At 34.4% G+C, this 18,217-nt stretch overlaps 1 protein-coding gene across 2 annotated transcripts in view; it reads right to left on the reverse strand.

Annotated features, from left to right (window-relative positions):
• Positions 1 to 18,217, reverse strand: part of PTPRK (protein tyrosine phosphatase receptor type K) — a 540,066-nt gene that overhangs the window by 396,997 nt on the left and 124,852 nt on the right. For both annotated transcript variants that reach the window (XM_040627788.1, XM_008691238.2), the window contains exon 2: positions 15,754 to 15,876. In XM_040627788.1, the coding sequence (XP_040483722.1) occupies positions 15,754 to 15,876 (123 nt within the window). The remainder of the gene's footprint in view (positions 1 to 15,753; positions 15,877 to 18,217) is intronic.

Consider the following 18,217-nt stretch of genomic DNA (forward strand, 5'->3'; position numbering starts at 1 on the left):
AGATACATAAAAGGCAGAGAGAATTGAACTTACCCTTTTCTCACTCTTTAAAGAGGAAATGAAGGCAAAAGAACCACTACAATCTATTTCCTCATTAGAACAAGAAATCATAACTAGTTACCTGGGTATACCTTTAGTTTGTGATAAAAGGTTAAAAATTTTCCCAAATATGTAGATGTCAAATGAGTATTTATACAAGTTCTATGAAACCAAAATCAGTTTGCATGATAGAAAATTCAGACTTAAAAATAATAATAGGCCATACCAGAAAGATTCAGATTCAATTTTTCAAATCTGGATATTTCCTGGTCCTTGCTTAAAGATACTTATATAGTAAAAGACACTCAGTTTTTGTAGCATGAGATACTTTTAACAATTTTTCCAGTTTCTCCATGTTTCCAATGTTGTTACATGTCTTCTTCCTATGCTTTTATGACATTATAGGCTGCAGCTGCTTTTGACATTAAATAAAATGCAAATTAGAATAATGTCCTTCATTTTTTAAATGTTGAAATAATGATCTCAAAGCAATTCAGTAAGCCAAATAAAAAAAATGTGTAAAATTCTTAAAGAGCTGAGGAATAATAAATCCTTTTCCAAATTATTTCCATGTCTTAAATATCCTATCTTTGTTAAGAATAGTATTTGAAAAGTTCAAGTTGACCTACAATACTGTTCTATGGAAATCATTTTCAGACATTATGTGTCATAGTGCAAAGTACCTGCATTCAGTGAACAGTTACGTAGGAAAGGTAATTTTCTGAACTGGACATAAAATAATTCCTAATGAGCTGCTGAAAAATTATAATTGGGAAATGCAATTTATTTCTTGCTAAAAAAAAGCAAGTGAAAGGAATTCAAATCAATTTCTTACAGATTAATGAGATTACTAACCAGCCATGTCATCTTGGGCCAGGGGAAAGGAGAGAAATAATATTTATTCAGTATCAACTACATGTAGATACTAGCAGATACTACACAAACATTTCCTTTCCTGGTACAACAAAATTAAGAGGGAGGTCTTATTATTCCTAATTAGTGATGGGAAAATGGAAGCACAGGATGATTATTACATCATAAGCAAATAGCAAGCAGTAGAACCTGGACTTGAATTCAGCTTACTCTGGTTCCTGTGTCAGTTTACCTACTTTTACACTATTTTGTTTGTAAGATGAAAGGTTAAATTAGAGATAATCTCTAAGGTCTCTTTTAGATATAATGGAAACTCATTGTGATAATGTTAAGGGTACTGTTCTGGTGTTACCACCCAAACAGTTTATACAACAGACTGAATTTGGGGACTTCATGTGTCAAAATACAAGGAAAACTGAACACAAAGGAACATGTCTTCTATTGTGGTATCCCATTATTATAGTATAACCACATATAGCCAAGTGTCCATAAAAAAAGGGTAGTACATATTTAAAAGCAGCATGAAGGAAATCTACATGAAAATTATAAATTGCTTTTGTAGACAACCTATTTCTCTTTATTCATTCCACTCGAATGATTTCTTGGGGCTTGTAGGTGTCCACTTTCTAAACACAGATATAGAACATTTAAAATTCCAAATACCTTTTGGACCACTGCAATTAGTCCAGTAAAAAATTGCTCAGCCCGCATAAATCAGAGAATTAACGTGAAAGTTTGTCCTATTTTTCAAAACGGGGTCCAGTACAAAGGGTTTCCATAAACATTGTGACCAGAGAAACCTGGACTTAGGGTGAGGAATGTGACATATAATAGCAATAGTCAGCTCTTCCCACTGGCTTATTGTCTTCATTGATTTTAGTTTTGAGTAAAAGAGAACAGAAGAAATAGTCACGTCTACCAAGCTAAGGAGACTCCTGTTTCTTGATTTCACTGGTAATGAATCTACCCAAATAATCCAGTTTAAAAAAAAAAAAATCAAAATCAGTGTCTGTCACATAAAGCAAGATTTCACGATCACAATTATACTCTTAATAGCCAAGTTAAACTATAAAGCATAACATGAAATACCATCTCCCACTATTGCTGCAAAAGTCTAAAATTCCAAAGATGCCACATAGCACACCGAAAAAGCATTAACAGGATCAATGAAATATTATTACAGTGTTAACCATTAGAAAATGTTTAGTAAGAAAGGTGATAAGAAAAGCACCAGAAATCATTTCTACATATAGAAAGAGGAGGAAATACAACAGGGATGGAATTAAACTCAACCCAACCCATGGGATGGGTAACTAGACCCATCCCATTTCTCCTCGTGGAAATGCTTCAAAGGGCTAATTTAGAAAGAGCAGAATACATTAACAATAGTTAATCCAAATCATTTCATAAAACATCCCTTTTTTTCTTTTTCATCAATATTATCATTCCTTCTATTTATTCATTCAAAAATAATTTGAATTTCAAGGTAATTAATAGATGCTCTCAAGAAAACAAATTGAGAAAAATCTCATTTATATTTTTAAAAGATTTTGAGTCATTCTGTGTTGATGGCAGTGTTCTTAACATAAACATACCTTGTCATGTGACATATTCATTCCGGATGGGCTACTTCTCTTGTACTCAAAAAGCAAGGAAAGTACTTGCTTTTTTATTCTCAACTGTATTTTTGCTCTAACTGGACTTCTTAGGAGAATTTTATATTTCCTTTGAATTATATTAAACACATAGAAGCAGATCACTTTTATTTCTATCATTAGCTGTACACATACTATAATATTTGACAAGCATTCCAGGGTTTCAGTTTAGAGTAATTCAAACATAAAAACAAAGTAAAAACAAGCATTCTTGGGGAAGAAAAGATTTTGAGTCATTCGCCAATTATTTACTGCAAGTCCAAGCGCCAAATGCAGTGCTAAACTGAATAAAAGTGATTCATAGCATTGTTTCACCTTATTCTTAATTTTAAGTATCAGTCTAATTTTCAAGAACTATATCATTTTATTAACACTAGCTTATCCTTTAGCATTGTTTTAGATATCATTGTTTTAAGCCACAAAACTGTAAGTCAAAATCAATAGTAGGATCACATTCAAAAGTCTTTTACAGTTTAAACAAATTTTTTTTAATTTTTTAAAGATTTTATTTATTTGAGAGACAGAGTGAGCAAGAAAGAGAGAAAACAGGAAGAGGGTCAGAGAGCGAGGGAGAAGCAGACGCCCTGCTGAGCAGGGAGACTGATCCAGAGCTCAATCCCAGCACCCTGGGATCATGACCTGACCCAGAGACAGACACAACCGACTGAGCCACCCAGGCACCCCGAATTTTTATTTTCTATGTAATTCTAAGTTATTTTTCAGCCCTGTACAGAGCAAACAATAGAACCTTGACATAAATTAAATACCCGAATGCTATCTACAATTAATACTGAATTTATTTCTTAAACATTTCAGAGAAGGATTATCTATTTGTTGCAGTAGCTACTAATTTAGGGAGTATATTCATACCCTAATAGGCTGGTTCATTACCAACAATTAGATCAAGAATTTCAAATTAACTTTTTCTTTTTTTAAAACTTACTCCTTTCTCATTGAATAACTTCGTCTTGACAACTGGTTTCCAGTAAGCTTCTAATTGATGCATTCCATACACAGGTATATCCCACAAAATGTTTCCCTTGTTAATACCCAACTTAATAGAGATATCTCTCAATACACAGACTTTTGGCCAACATTTTTTTTTCTGAGAAAATATTCTTACTTATTACTCAAAAATTCAATATAGTAAATGAATTAAGCTCTGCATAGAAAGAATTGTGAATTACATTCAAATACAGTTAGTAAAACATCAAAATTACATATAAGTATTTGGAAAGCTCAGAGTAACTGTAAGTGACAGGTGTGCAGATATAATGAAAATACAGCAATGTATTCCATTTGAAGTAACTATAATAAATTTAATTATTTGGATTGTATTAATTGTTTGGATCACAAAACAATGTTTTAAGCATTAATTTTAGTGCCTACTTTGAAAATCTACTCTGTATGCTGTGTTTTAGTTACTTTTTAATTAACTGGTCAGGCATTTTGGTTAGCAGTCTCACACATTACAATTTTTCCTATTTAAAATAATAAGAAATTGACTCCTTGTTAGCATTTTCACACAGAGTATCTGATTTTCAGAAAAAGACTTTTATATTAAGTGGAGAAGCTTATAACTAATGATGACCTATTATGTGCCAGGGAAAAGACAGTAATTTTGCCTTAAAGAAAAAACACATACAATTGTTTAAGAATATGAAAGAAAATAGTCAAAAGCAAAACTTCAATGGCTGTAATAAATTGTAACAAGTGTGCAAAGAGAAATTTATTTATCCTACAATATAATACTTACAAGTAATGAGTCCTGAAAAGAGGCAGCAAACTGTGTTAAAACTTTTGTCAGAGTTGACAAAGTTTTGATAGGATTTCTTTATCACATTTTTTAAAGCTTTTAATGCCAAATATTACATTAATGCCAGACTGGAATTCTGTTTTCTTTCTGTTAAAATAATGAATTGATCTTAATAACCTCAGTCTCCTCTGAACAAGAGGCTATAAAAATTATTAACTTCTGTTTGAGCAGAGATTCTGTATCTCTCTAGAACAACTTTTTGCACATTATGTTGATTTTTATTATGGTTTTGATTAAGAGCAAACACAACTACATTACTTTTGAAAGAGCTAAGTTTTCTTATAATTTTGTTATCTTTTGCTATTTTATTTTTAAACACTAAATATTCATACAATATATTAATGCAGTTACTATTATAATAAATATGAATACTAATAATATTAACATAGTGATAGTATTCCTTGTTCTCAGACACGTATGCTACTATTGTAGTCAAGTGACCAATCTTCTGCAGTAACTTGAGATTCTGCCTGCTAAAGATCCTAAATTCAGAAAAATTAAAATGTCAAGAAGTCTTCTCTTAGTAACTGTGGAACTTCCCCTAGAGCTTTGGACAACCATAAAGATATGGTCTTTACCTGATAAGACCAGGGAAAATAAAACGCATTAAGTTTGTTTCGTATGCTCTACGTGTTTTAACTAGCTCAACATCACTGTAAGGGTTGCATAGGAAGAGCTTCGAATCAGAAAAATTCAACATTCTGTACATTTTCTTCAGGTAAATGTTATTACAATAAAATATGTGCCCAAGATACTACAATCTATAGGAAGAACCTGATATCTGTTACTACCCTCAATGTCCATATATCCTTACCCTCAAGCGAAACAACAACCAAATCCTTATGAAATAGTTAAGTCCAGTATCCCAAGGGAGAACTGTTCTCTTCTCCACTCAGGTACTATTGGTTATTCTAATAAATTAATCACAGTCATTCAGTCTTATTAGCAAGTGGTTTCTGCTTTCTTCCCCTACTTTGCCTGAAGGCTCTGCTAAAAGCTATAGGCTCTAGAAATCAGGGCCTCGACTAATGGCCTCAGTGGAATGAATGGACTAAGGCAGATGTTTCTGTGATGTCTTCAAGGACTAGCCTTGTGGGTAGAGGCTTCAGTGCTGACAACACATATTAGCCAGACCATACCAGGACACAGAGCCAGAATTTCCAGGAATAATGACTTCCTGAAACAGACTGCAATCCTGAAATTCGAGAGATGAATTAGTTAATGAATTAGTTAACTATAACTTAATGAACTAATGAGGGAAATCTAATTGGAATTATTTGTTTGGAAAATTATTGGTATATTTTTAATGGTCTTGCTCTCTAATCCATATTTTCATAAAACCTGAGATGGTATCTTGGTCCCACTGACTGCTCATATATTCAGGAATACATTATTTTTCTAAGTTTCTTTATTGTTTCATGGCAAAGCAGTTAACATGGTAAATACAAGAAGAATGGGCTCTTCCTTTTTACCGGAATGTAATCTGACAAATCAACTGTGTAACCAAAGTGTTCAAATTTTATGGAGTGTTATATTTAAGAATAATACTTATTAAAACACACATAATAAGCCCTCTAAAGTGACAAAAATGTGGAACCAATGACTAACAAAACCTTCTCAGTAATCAGGTCTATTTCTTGGTCTAAGTTTATGGGTTCTCTGCTTGAAAGAAAGATAAATATCTGACAGGCTAGGAATCCCAGCTGATTTGAGAGACAACAACTTTCCTTATTGTTTATAGACATTTTAAGTTGGGCTCTTCATTACTTGGAGCGGGAGAAAGCATAAGAGATTCAACTTTGACCATACTTCCAAGTCAGCCCTGAAGGTCTTTTTCCTGCAGTCTCTAAAGAAAGATCTCTACTTATACTTATTTATATAGACATCAAAAAGCTGGATCTTTTTCTCCTCTATCTCTACATACTTGGTTGGATTCCTAACCTTGACTTTCCCAAGGCATGAAACCTTTGGCAATTTACTCCACCTCTCTGAACCTCATTTCCTTTAGCTATAGAGTGAGGTTAATACGTACCTCAAAGGCTTTTATAAAAATTAAGTGATGGGGCTCCTGGTTGAGAATCTGCCTTTGGCTCAGGTCACGATCTTGGGGTCCTAGGATCCAGCCCTGCACTGGGTGCCCTGCTCAGTGGGGAGTCTGCTTTTCCCTCTGCCGCTCCCCACAACCCCCACGCCCGGCTCACACGTGCTCTCTCTCTCATTCTCCGTCTCTCTCAAATAAATAAATAAAATCTTTAAAAAATAAAATAAAATAAAAATTCAGTGAAATGCCATATTTTAAAAAATGCCTGAGATTATATGAAAGTGGTCAGGAAAGCATCTAACCTGGCTTGTATAAAAATCATACACTCAAAACATAACTTCTGAACAGCCAAATTGACATTCCGCTTTCCTACTTAATTCACCAACTATCTAAAAACAGGGGGAAAGGAGAAGGTACAGAAATACATGAAATGAAACTTGTGGAATTGTTCTATTTAATTTTATTCTCATAAACTGCAAGAAGTACATCAGCGTCTCTCTTTAATCTATGTCTCTAGGTGGAGAGTTCATGATGCTGCTGGCATTTATAAGTTGTCAGGTACTCTAAGTATAGAAAACATTCATTTTTTGTTGAGAGATATTTCCCAATCAATAACTTGCTCTTGGAGGGTGGGGGACAATGTCTGTACAACATACCATAGTACTCTGAGCAGAAATTAAGTTTGAAAACTGACAACCTTCCAAGATTTTTAAAGCATCTTTTTATGTAATGACAAGTACATAATCACAGCTCTATGATTTTTTACAATATCAACTACAAGATAAGCATCTCATCTTTTTTAAATAATCTCTAATTTAATCACTTATCTTTTGTTTGTGGGGTGTTGTGTTTTTTTTTTTTTTTTTTTTTTTTTTGGTATATTTTTCTTTTCCTGGCATTCTTCTTGTATTTGAAAGATAATAAGCTTTTAAACTGAGACTAACAGAATTTCTTAGCCACCATGAGGCAAGTTTACTCTTGGAGAGGAAAAGTATAAGGTCATCACAACACTTTCGATCACACTCCCCCCAAGGAAAAGTAATTTTGTTTCTTTGGACTATGTATTGATTTTAAGGTACATGTTAAAGGTACCTGTACAGTCTTTGAAATTACTCTGTATTCTTATACTAATTCATTTAAGAGACTGAAAGTTCTCTAGCCCTGACACCAGTATTTCTTTCTTTCTTTCTTTCTCTTTCCTTTCCTTTCCTTTCCTTTCCTTTCCTTTCCTTTCCTTTCCTTTCCTTTCCTTTCCTTTCCTTTCCTTTCCTTTCCTTTCCTTTCCTTTCCTTTTATGCTAGCCTGTTTTTTTCCACTGAGATATATTGGGACATATCTAACTTAGATACATTATGTACCTGAAGTATCAGGAAAATATTCCCATCTCAGCATGCCATTTCTGTCCACAGTAATTTAGACATTCTTCATGCTGCATTTATGTCCGCAAGGGTAATAGTCCTTACATTAAAAACCAGCCTTCAAGAAGTGTTTCACCCTTCATGAAGCCCATTACCGCCTTTCTCTCTCTGACCCTGCACTGCCTCCAACTCCCACTGTTTTTAATAAGCAACTCAAGTGTGGTAAACTATCTTCTCTGTGCTGAGGGCAAAAGCACCAACAGATACATGATAACATGGTTTGGAAGAACACACTGAAATAAGCCCATAATTCTAGTCCTAAAATACCCCACTGCAAACAAAGTCTTAAAATTATTTTCAAACCCTAAACTTTAGTCTGATTCCTGTAGTCCATGAATTTTTCTTCTGCTTTATGTGCTCTAATGAGACAGCAGATAATATATGTGTTTCCAAAGGTCTGCTTATACAGACATGAGGCAACTGTTCATCAAATAACTAAAAATAACATGCAGGTAAATCAGAGAGGACCAAGTATTTGCCTAGGGGTTGAGAGTCTCATGTAGAAAACCCAGAAGCTCAGCCACAATTTCAAACAAGTCTCAGAGTCCATTTCATGCAAAGATGAAGAGACAGTCATTTACAGCTTTTACATTTTGGAAATAGTATTTTAGATGAAATAGTAAAAAATCAACACAGATACCTCATTATACAGTGGATTTAAATGTCCATGAGTAACTCAAGGAAATATATCAGCTACACTACGATTACAAAGCAGGATGATATGGTGGCAAGAGTAATTCTGATATTAGACAGATGAACCTAAGTTCAAATCCCATCCCTGGGGGGCTTTAAGCAAGTTATTCACTCTACTTAACTCCAAAGTATCACTAATTTGTAGGGTGCATGTGAGGATTAAGAAAATATATCGTGTCACTGGTATAGTAAAACCCAGTAAGCCACCAATAAGTCATAGCTAATACCATGGCTAATGGTAGCTAATGGCTACCTTCATCTCTGCACATTTCATGTTGAGTGTGCACCAAACCATTGTTTTCAAAGTGTCCTTTGGAGACTTCTATCTCTTAAGTGTTTTTCACAGAAGCCATCTTGATGGAGCTGGGGTAGTGGAGAAGAAGGGTGTAGGGGTAGTGATGTAGGGAGTACAAAGCAAATAGGTTCTAGGACCATTAGCTCCTTGTGGCTGATTTTACATATGTGAATATTGTGAAATATTATTTTCATAAAAAGAATTCTATGATTTAAAAAAAGAAACTGAAAATCATTGAATGATGCATGGCCTTACAGTTTTAAACTTGTAAGGTTTTCAGGCTCTGTCACCTTCTTAGAATCTAATGCCTATATCCACTACTTAGAAATTTTCCCATCTGTGTTAATGAACTGATGTTAAGCTTTACTCTTACTCTTCCCCTCTCTCTCATTGTCTCCCTGTCCTTCGTTTTCCCTCTACCACCCACCTCTCAATTCTCCTTAAGACAACTGCACAGGTTCACACACATGCACACGTTATCTTTAGTCATATTAACAGACAATGATAACTAGACTACAAAAAGAAAATAAACCAACACTTTGGCCTAATTTGCTCTATCCTCTAACACAAACAAAACCAGCCATAATACTGCAACTTAGTATCTCTGTTTACCAACACTATATACCAACACTATATACAACTTTATTCTATCATCTCTGCCATGTTTTGACTCTGGTAAATTTGCTATCAAATAATTCTGTTCATTCAAATGTGTGAGATTTTGGCAGCTATGACCTTGTAGAAACACATGTCTTATTATCAATTGTCTATAATAGAGCGATGAAAAGATTAGGCAAGGTAATCCACTCATTTTAATGAGTGATTAAGGTTCCCAGAGAGATAGACGTACAGGTTAGAAATGGTAAGTCATTGCAAAAATTCCCTTGAAGTTTCTCCTGAGGTATATCAAACGGGATACAGTCCGTACACAATAACACTGTTTAGTAAATTGACTATAAGTCTTCTCTTATAAAACTAAGACACTATCTTCTTAACCTAGAAAACTTAGCTGGAACTGTATAAACTATAAAATGTTATCATATGAATCAAATTGTGGAACCCAATGTTTTATTTGACTTTTAAACATCACACTATCAGAAGAAAGCCAGGCACAAAATCATGTGACCCACGTACACTCCATACTGAATACACAAACACATTTAGTCTCTCCAAATAAATATTTGAAGAAGGCAATCTTTATTTTAACAACCTGGCTAATAATTCATGTTTAAACTCTGAGGGATAAAAAAAAAAAAGGATACACAGTTCTAAAGGTAACAAATTAATATAAAGACACATTTCTTAACAGCATTGTTCATTCCTCATCCTTCTCTGTGTAATGCTATTTTTCTCTCTGTTTTAGTTTGTGGGCTTCACCAAAGGGCAGAATTGAGATCTGTAGTTTCTTAAACTACTGAATCACACCTCACTAAGTTTTATAACAAAGAAGGAATGGTTTCTTACTTCAATCTTCAGATTAATTTAATGACATAGGGCTTTATCTTTTACTGCATACATAGCATGTATGCATTTTATGGAAGGAAGTCTGTACAATGATTTACATTGTTATTAGTGAAAAGCACCAGACTGAAGGTGGGATACAATGTAGTCATAATTTTAAATACTATCAAATGGATACTCTAGAGACTCTAAACTAAAATTCAATTAGTCATTTTACAAAAAGCTGTTAAATAAAAAAAGCAGTTATAATTATAGTAGATGATAAATGTATTAAGATGTCAATCATGATCCCCAATCTCAGCTCTAGGACAGAACGTATAGTAAAATGTTCAAATGAGTTTGTTTCATGAGGTCATAAGCATAAAAGAATATCTGACAAACAAGGTCAGGGACACAGATGTATTTGAGATCAAAGAATAATTTCTAGCTCCATGCAACATCTCTCATTCTCATTTCAGGCTGCTAAGGAATAAAAGATTGAGGTTAATTTGACATGCAAAAGACGAGAGAGAGAGAAAAAGAGAGAGAAAACCTAACGGGAGCTCCTCCTTGGTAGTATTAATAACATTTAAAATTATATTTGAAATAAACAGGTAAAATCATTTATTAAGGCAAAAGCCAAATATTAATAATTATGTGAAGATCTAATCACATTAAAATCTGAACTGAATATAATCTTCCAGAAATGGGGTATTCGTTTTATTCAATTCAATTTTTAGCAAGAGAAAGAAAAACCTTTTTTGTTTAATCCCTGACCAAAAGTATTTTAAAAAGCATATATAGGGCGCCTGGGTAGCGCAGTCGTTAAAGCGTCTGCCTTCGGCTCAGGGCGTGATCCTGGCGTACCGGGATCGAGTCCCACATCAGGCTCCTCTGCTATGAGCCTGCTTCTTCCTCTCCCACTCCCCCTGCTGTGTTCCCTCTCTCGCTGGCTGTCTCTCTCTGTCAAATAAAAAAAAAAAAAAAAAAAAAAAAAAATCTAAAAAGCATATATAAGTTGACATTTTTGCCTAAATAAAATGAAATAGTATCTTGGGAAATCAAAGAAGAAAAACACAGTTTATGTTCATGAAGAACTTACAGTTTAGGGAAGAGAATGACATATACAAAGATGATACTGTAACAGCCACAACTGAAATATGTACAGACTACAGTGGAAAACATTCAGATATGAGGATAGAAGAAATGTAAGAGTTCCAAGCCAATCAGAAAAATCCTTCCCACACAGATGGAACTTGAATAGACACAGTAAGAATGGGTAAGAGTTTGGTGAGTGGATAAGTGGACAGAGAACTATCTAAGCAGAGGGAAGAGATCATACAAAGGCTCAGAGATGCTCAGAGACCATAGTATTTTTGAATGTCAGGGCACGGATCCAAAAGGGTGGAAAAGAGAGTTGAGCGCATTTGAGATGTCCTATGATACCTCTTTTATTTTAATCTATAACATTTTTAATGATTAGTTTAGTTTTCCCAAAGCACCCCTGTGAGCACTGGCTTTATTTTGCTTTATTTTCTGCCACTTTTTATTAATAAATAAGATATATAGAGAAAAGTACCGAGCTCACAATTATATAGCTCAATGATTTTTCAGGTCAGGCACACCTGTGTAAACACCATCCAGACAAGAAATACAGTACTACCATGCCACCTTCCAAGCACTAATAATCCCTCACCCCTGCCAGCCCCTCCTGCAAGTAAATAATACCCTGACTTCTAACATCATCAATAGTTTCACCTGTCTTTGAAATTATATAAATGAAATAGGGTATTCTTTTATGTCCACTTTCTTTCCCTCAAGGTGATGTTTGTGAAATTCATCCATATCGTATGTGGCAACAGGTCATTCGTGTACATCATTGTGTTATACTCCCTTACATGAATGCATCACCATAAGCGCAGATTTATCCATTGCACTGTTAACAGATTTCCTTGCATTGTTTTCAGTTTGGGCCTATTAGGAACACTGGTGCATTCCTGCATATTATCATTTGGAGAACATGTGTACCCAACTCTACAGGGCTTACACCCAAGAATGGATTTACTGGGTCATAGGTTGTACAAAGTGCTTGTACAGATTTATACTCTGACCAGTAGTATATGAGAGTTTCACTTGCTCTAAAGTCTTAAAAAACCTGAAATTTTTATTTTCATCTTTCTGCTGAGTATGTAGTAGTTTCTCTTTGTGATTTTAGTTCACACACCCTTGGTGATTGAGTTGGGGAGGTGCTCATATTTTCCTATGATTTTTGGCCATTATCCTAATACTAAATATCCTAAATTAATTCTTTTGCATATTATTTTTAATGCACTTAGCAGGCCTTTCAGTCACGATCATCGTCACCTGACAAAGGGAGCGTGGGGGCTAGGAACCACTGAAGAACATTTTAAACAATTACTGATAGCAATATATCTTCAAGAAATAATTTTCTGGGGCGCCTGGGTGGCACAGCGGTTAAGCGTCTGCCTTCGGCTCAGGGCGTGATCCCGGCGTTATGGGATCGAGCCCCACGTCAGGCTCCTCCGCTATGAGCCTGCTTCTTCCTCTCCCACTCCCCCTGCTTGTGTTCCCTCTCTCGCTGGCTGTCTCTGTCTCTGTCGAATAAATAAATAAAATCTTTTAAAAAAAAAAAAAAGAAATAATTTTCTTCTTTCCTCTTTTCTTATCTTCTACCCATCTTCATGCTTCTATTAATCTAATCTATTTGTCCATGCTATCCGCCTTCTTCCCTTCTATGTTTCTAGTCCAAAAAGGTCAATAAATAGAAGGCAATTAACGATGTCCAAGTACTGTCCAGAGAGTTCAATAGATCGATAACAGTTTACGTCTGAGACCTAGTCTTCTTACTTTAGGGTTGCCAAAGGTTTGAAGGTGTTTGTTTGTTTGCTTGTTTGTTTGTTTTATAAATGAAACAAGTAAGCATGCCTGTTTATTTGAAAATAAATGGATCTTCATAAAATTTAAACAGGATAAATATAAATGTCTCCTTTTTGTTATAACTCATGAACAATGTTTTAAAGAAATATCAGAAGGAAAAAACTGGTATGTACTGTAAAAAGAGAACAATAAAAGAAGATTATACAAGGGTGCTTTCTTTCACTTTTCCTAAAGACCAAATACAAGCCACATTTGGCAAAACTAAAGTAGCCATGACCTTTTCCCTCCTCTGCATGATTAATTACTTAATGTCCTATTAATTGGAAGATGTGGCTGAATTTCAAACACTTTCATTTTCTGTGCACATCATCCTGTACTGTAACCACCGATTAAGCTGTTCATCAAAGGTGAGCCAACAAGGTCATCTGAGCAGTATCTCTTCAGCTATTCATTATCCATATTCAATGGTAATTAACAATGGTAACATTTCCATAAATCAACATCTTTCTGATTATTCTCTGATGATACACAGTCAAAATGTGTGCATCCCAGCCCGCCCCTTTTAATTTTATATTAAAAAAAAAATTTCTAAATATACCACAGAGAAAGCTCAGGTGAAATAGTACAGGAGTTTCTTCAATCAAAACATATGAAGAAAATAAGGTTATGTACCTTTGAAAGAGAAATACAAACCTATGCACAAAACTAAATGGGACTGCTGGCAACACAGGGAGCAAACATAAGCAGCAAAGGGTGTCAGCCACCTAGGACCAATTTATTCCCCTGGAAAGAAAATTATGGCTCAGTCCAGCTTCAGAGATAACCATTTGCCTAGTCAGCCATGGAAGGTGACAATTTAAAACAGGAAGGAGATTTAATTCACCTTACTCTCAAAACACACATTACCGGGTAGACCAATTAAAACTCGTCAGAGAATAGTTACCATATTCTTTTCCAGACCATAATTTGGAAATGTAATTTTTAGGTCTGGTTTTGTTTATTTTGTGTATTTGTGGTGTATTGTTGCTTACTGTTGATGGTTTAAGCTTTTTGGCTCTATAGATCAGATTAGTTAGTAAATCCAGAAATACTTTTGATAAAACTCTCTTCCTTGGTTCACTTGAATTGATATTTTCATCTCCAATGGCTAGTCTAAAATTGTCATTTCTAAAATTCACCACTACAGGAAGGTCTTTCTGAATTAATTGTAAAGTATTTTTAAAACTATCATAATAAAAGTACTGAAAACATGTGTTAAAACTTAAATTATTAGCAATAGGTAATCAGATTATCAATTACATAGGATTATATATAATAATTACATAATGATTATATATTACTACACAGCATATTAACATATTACGTTGTTAAATATTACATTGTAATTATTATATATACATGATGATATATAATGTATTGTTATAAGCTATATTTATTTCTAAATATTGGAAGGAAAATAATTAATGCTTTTTAATATTATATTTTAGTATTCCTGTTGACATTTTCAATTTTTGTAATTTAATAAGTTATTGCTAAACATACATATACAGAGTTTGGGATTGGTCCCAAATTAATATGTAGAACTGAAGGCACGTATATTAGTCTGACAGTACGAATAAATGAAAGCATTATAAAATGATATGTCTATATTGCTACTGTACCTTAATGTGTTTTTCACAAGAGAAAACACAACTCAAACTGGCTTAACCAATAAGAAGATGTATTATTTCACAAAACCAGAAATCAAAGGATGTATCAAGGTCTAGATAAAGAATGAACAGGACTCAGAGCTATTTATCTAAAATTTACCCAGAAAAGACCTCCTTCTCCCTTCGATAATTTTGTCTCCAGGCAGCCTCTCCTCAGAGCCACTTGCATGCTTGAGAGCAGAGTGACAATGACATAAGCCATCTCTCCATCATGGAATATAAATCCATCCTTTCAGTCTGATTGGACTAAACCCGTGTCATTTAACTGACTAGGTACTATGCAAGTTGATCTTACATTTTAGATTATCTTAAAAGAATTTTGTTTGCTATGCTTTCATGGGGGTTTTTTGTTGGTTTTGTTTCCATTTTGCCTTTTTATTAAATAGGAAGAAAAAAAAAAAAAAAAAACAGGGGCGCCTGGGTGGCTCAGTCGGTTGGGCGTCTGCCTTTGGCTCAGGGTCTGGGGATCCAGCTCAGGGTCTGGGGATCCAGCCCAGAGTCAGGCTCCTGGCTCAGTGGGGGGCCTGCTCCTCCCTCTCCCTCTGCCTCTCTCCCCTACTCATGCTCTTTCTCTCTCTCACCCTCTCTCTCTGTCTCTGTCTTAAAAATCTTTAAAAAAAAAAAAACAAAAACCCACAAATACTTAAATTTTTCCAGTCAGAGATAACAAAAACAGAGTGAGCATTCTGGAAGAACACAGGATTATAGAAAAGTTATTGAGGGAAAGGCGAAGACAACAATAAGGCTCTTAGATGTGCTCAAGTAGTTTGCCATAGTAGTTTACTCTAACAAATGATTGTGTTACACCTAAAGTAAGAAAATAAGACATATTCCAAAGCCATTCCCCCAACACAGGATGAACAGAATGATTCTCACCTTGAGGCATCTCGGGTGGCAGATAATGAGGTTCTTGGGCGCTAACATGTACCCATTCGAAGTCATCATACAGATCCTGGTGGTAATCACAGGCCCCTGGACCATCATCAAAAGTACAGCCACCTAAAAGAAGAAGAGAAAGATTATTGTTACATTCTACACAGATTTGCTAAAAACTGAGAATGTGCTGGAGAAGGAAAGATTATATTGAATATGTAATACAGCACTCTTAATAATAATTGGTATTCCTGTTTTTGACTATTCTCGTTAAATTTTCACATAAAATGAATTTCTATCAGTAGTTTCTGTCTGAATAGAAAACCAGTTTGAGCCTCAGAAGGAAGGCTGAGGTACAGGTTTTGAAAGATTTAAAGAGTAGAAGACACTTGTATAGAGAAGCTTTCCTGAAATATACAAACCACCTAAAATCTAAATAGATTTTAATAACTTCAGTGCGGAGAAGGGAAAGAGTAAAAATTGTCTTTTTTCATAATGCAAGTTCAAAAAGGTGAAGTTAATATCTAAATCTTACCAAATGCCTTGCTTGAAAAGAACACTTTGAAAGAACATTTGAAATAGTAAATGAAACATATAAAGCTTTATAGGGTCTAAAAGTATTTGAGGTCAGTGATACATTCTTCCATACTTTATTTAGATTATTTTCGTACACACTTATGACTTAAAAGGAGGGAAAAAAACTAAAACTTGAGTAAAACTGATCAGATTCGCCTTTAATCACTCTCACCACTTCCACTTTATTTAATAACCATATATATATATGTATATATATGTATATATATGTGTGTATATATATATATAGGAGGTAGCCTTTCCCCTTTATATCAGTCATTTTTTCTGGGTTTTTTTTCCACGGGTAATTTTAAGGCAAAAGTAGAATGATTACTTTTGCTTCTCAACCTAGGTATACAGGCACAAAGAATTCAACGTACTTACTCAGTTCATGAAAATAAGAACTGGCCTGTATGTCTAATCTTGAAAGAAAATGGATTAGAACTAATGAAAATTCAGCAGCGGGTTTAATGAGAAAAACCAATAACGTGTCTCCTTTCAAGTAAGTTATTTGTTTAGTTTCCATGGGGATCTCTGTGAAGAAATTCAGTGAATTCTCTGACCAAACAGCAGACTATGGAGTGGTAAACTTCTGGCCTATAAATTCTTCTCTGTAAACAAGGAATTCATTTTTTTTAACAAAAGTTTGTCAGCTTATATATGAATAAAAATTGCATTCCTCACCAGTGACAGAGATGGCAAAGAAGGCAAGATCAGAGATGTTCAGATGATGTTATGGCCCTAACAACCATTTTCGAAAGCAGAACATGTATGCGGGCATCCTTGAATCTTTCTTACGACTACATCAAACCTTTGAAATAATCAAACTTCAGCAGCTTGAAAGCTTAATAATGTCTTTTAAATATCCTAAAATAGCCTCTTTATAAATGTTTTCATGGAAAATGATGTATATCTTAATTTAAAATTAATCAATGAAAAAAGGTTGCTGGGAAATGCGTCTTCACATAGCAAGGGGAAAGTTTTTCTCAAAATACAATTTGCTATCTCAAAGCCAAAATTACTTACTGCTTTGTAACACATGCCTTCAGGGCCCCCACTGCCCTTTATAATAGTGTGAGTGGCCTCTGTATGTAAATTTAAACTACCAATGGAACCTACATTGGCTCATTTGGAAGACGAATGACCTTAATTGCTGCCCTTCATAGCCATTGTTAATTTTAGACTCCAGGATTCTGATGAGCAATAACCACTAGAAGTATCTGTACAAAAGAAGTGGGTCAACCCCTACTATCTGTTGTTGAACTTCACTGCCACATCAGTCAAGAATTTTGGAAATAGTTACTGGTCCACTTGACTTGATTGATAAGAAAATTTTTAAAAGATGATTTTTTTCTACGGCAGCTTATAATAAATTCTAATCTAAGAGGGCCCATATATCTATTTATAGCACATAGGGCATATCAGTAAATCTCTGATAAAACTTTTTTTTATTCTTTTTATATTTTATATTTCAAGGATAAGTACTAATACTGTATACTGAACTAGATGAGAGGAAATTTAAAAAAAAAAAAAAAAAAAAACTGATCCTGGCCTGGTGAATGGCATAGTGACATAGAGAGACATTTATATATATAAATACAGTGTGTTATAAGGGATAATAACAGTAGGACCAAGGTCACAAGGAACACAAATGACAAATGAACAGGCTACCTACACCATGGCTGGTTAGAGAAGTCTTCATGTATTTAGGCCTATAAAGATGAGTAAAGATAATGCTGGACAAGAATAGAGATAGGACTAAAATTAGAGAAAAAGCAAGAGCAAAGACATGCAACTCTAAAGAAACATGAGATTTGGGGGGATCTCGAATATCCTCAAAAACTTCTGTGTTACGAACATGAAAAGTATGTACAGGGTAAGGCAGAAATAAAAC

This window comes from Ursus maritimus, unplaced genomic scaffold, assembly GCF_017311325.1.
Source record: "Ursus maritimus isolate PB19 unplaced genomic scaffold, ASM1731132v1 scaffold_13, whole genome shotgun sequence".
In the NCBI taxonomy this organism is placed as follows: Eukaryota; Metazoa; Chordata; class Mammalia; order Carnivora; family Ursidae; genus Ursus; species Ursus maritimus.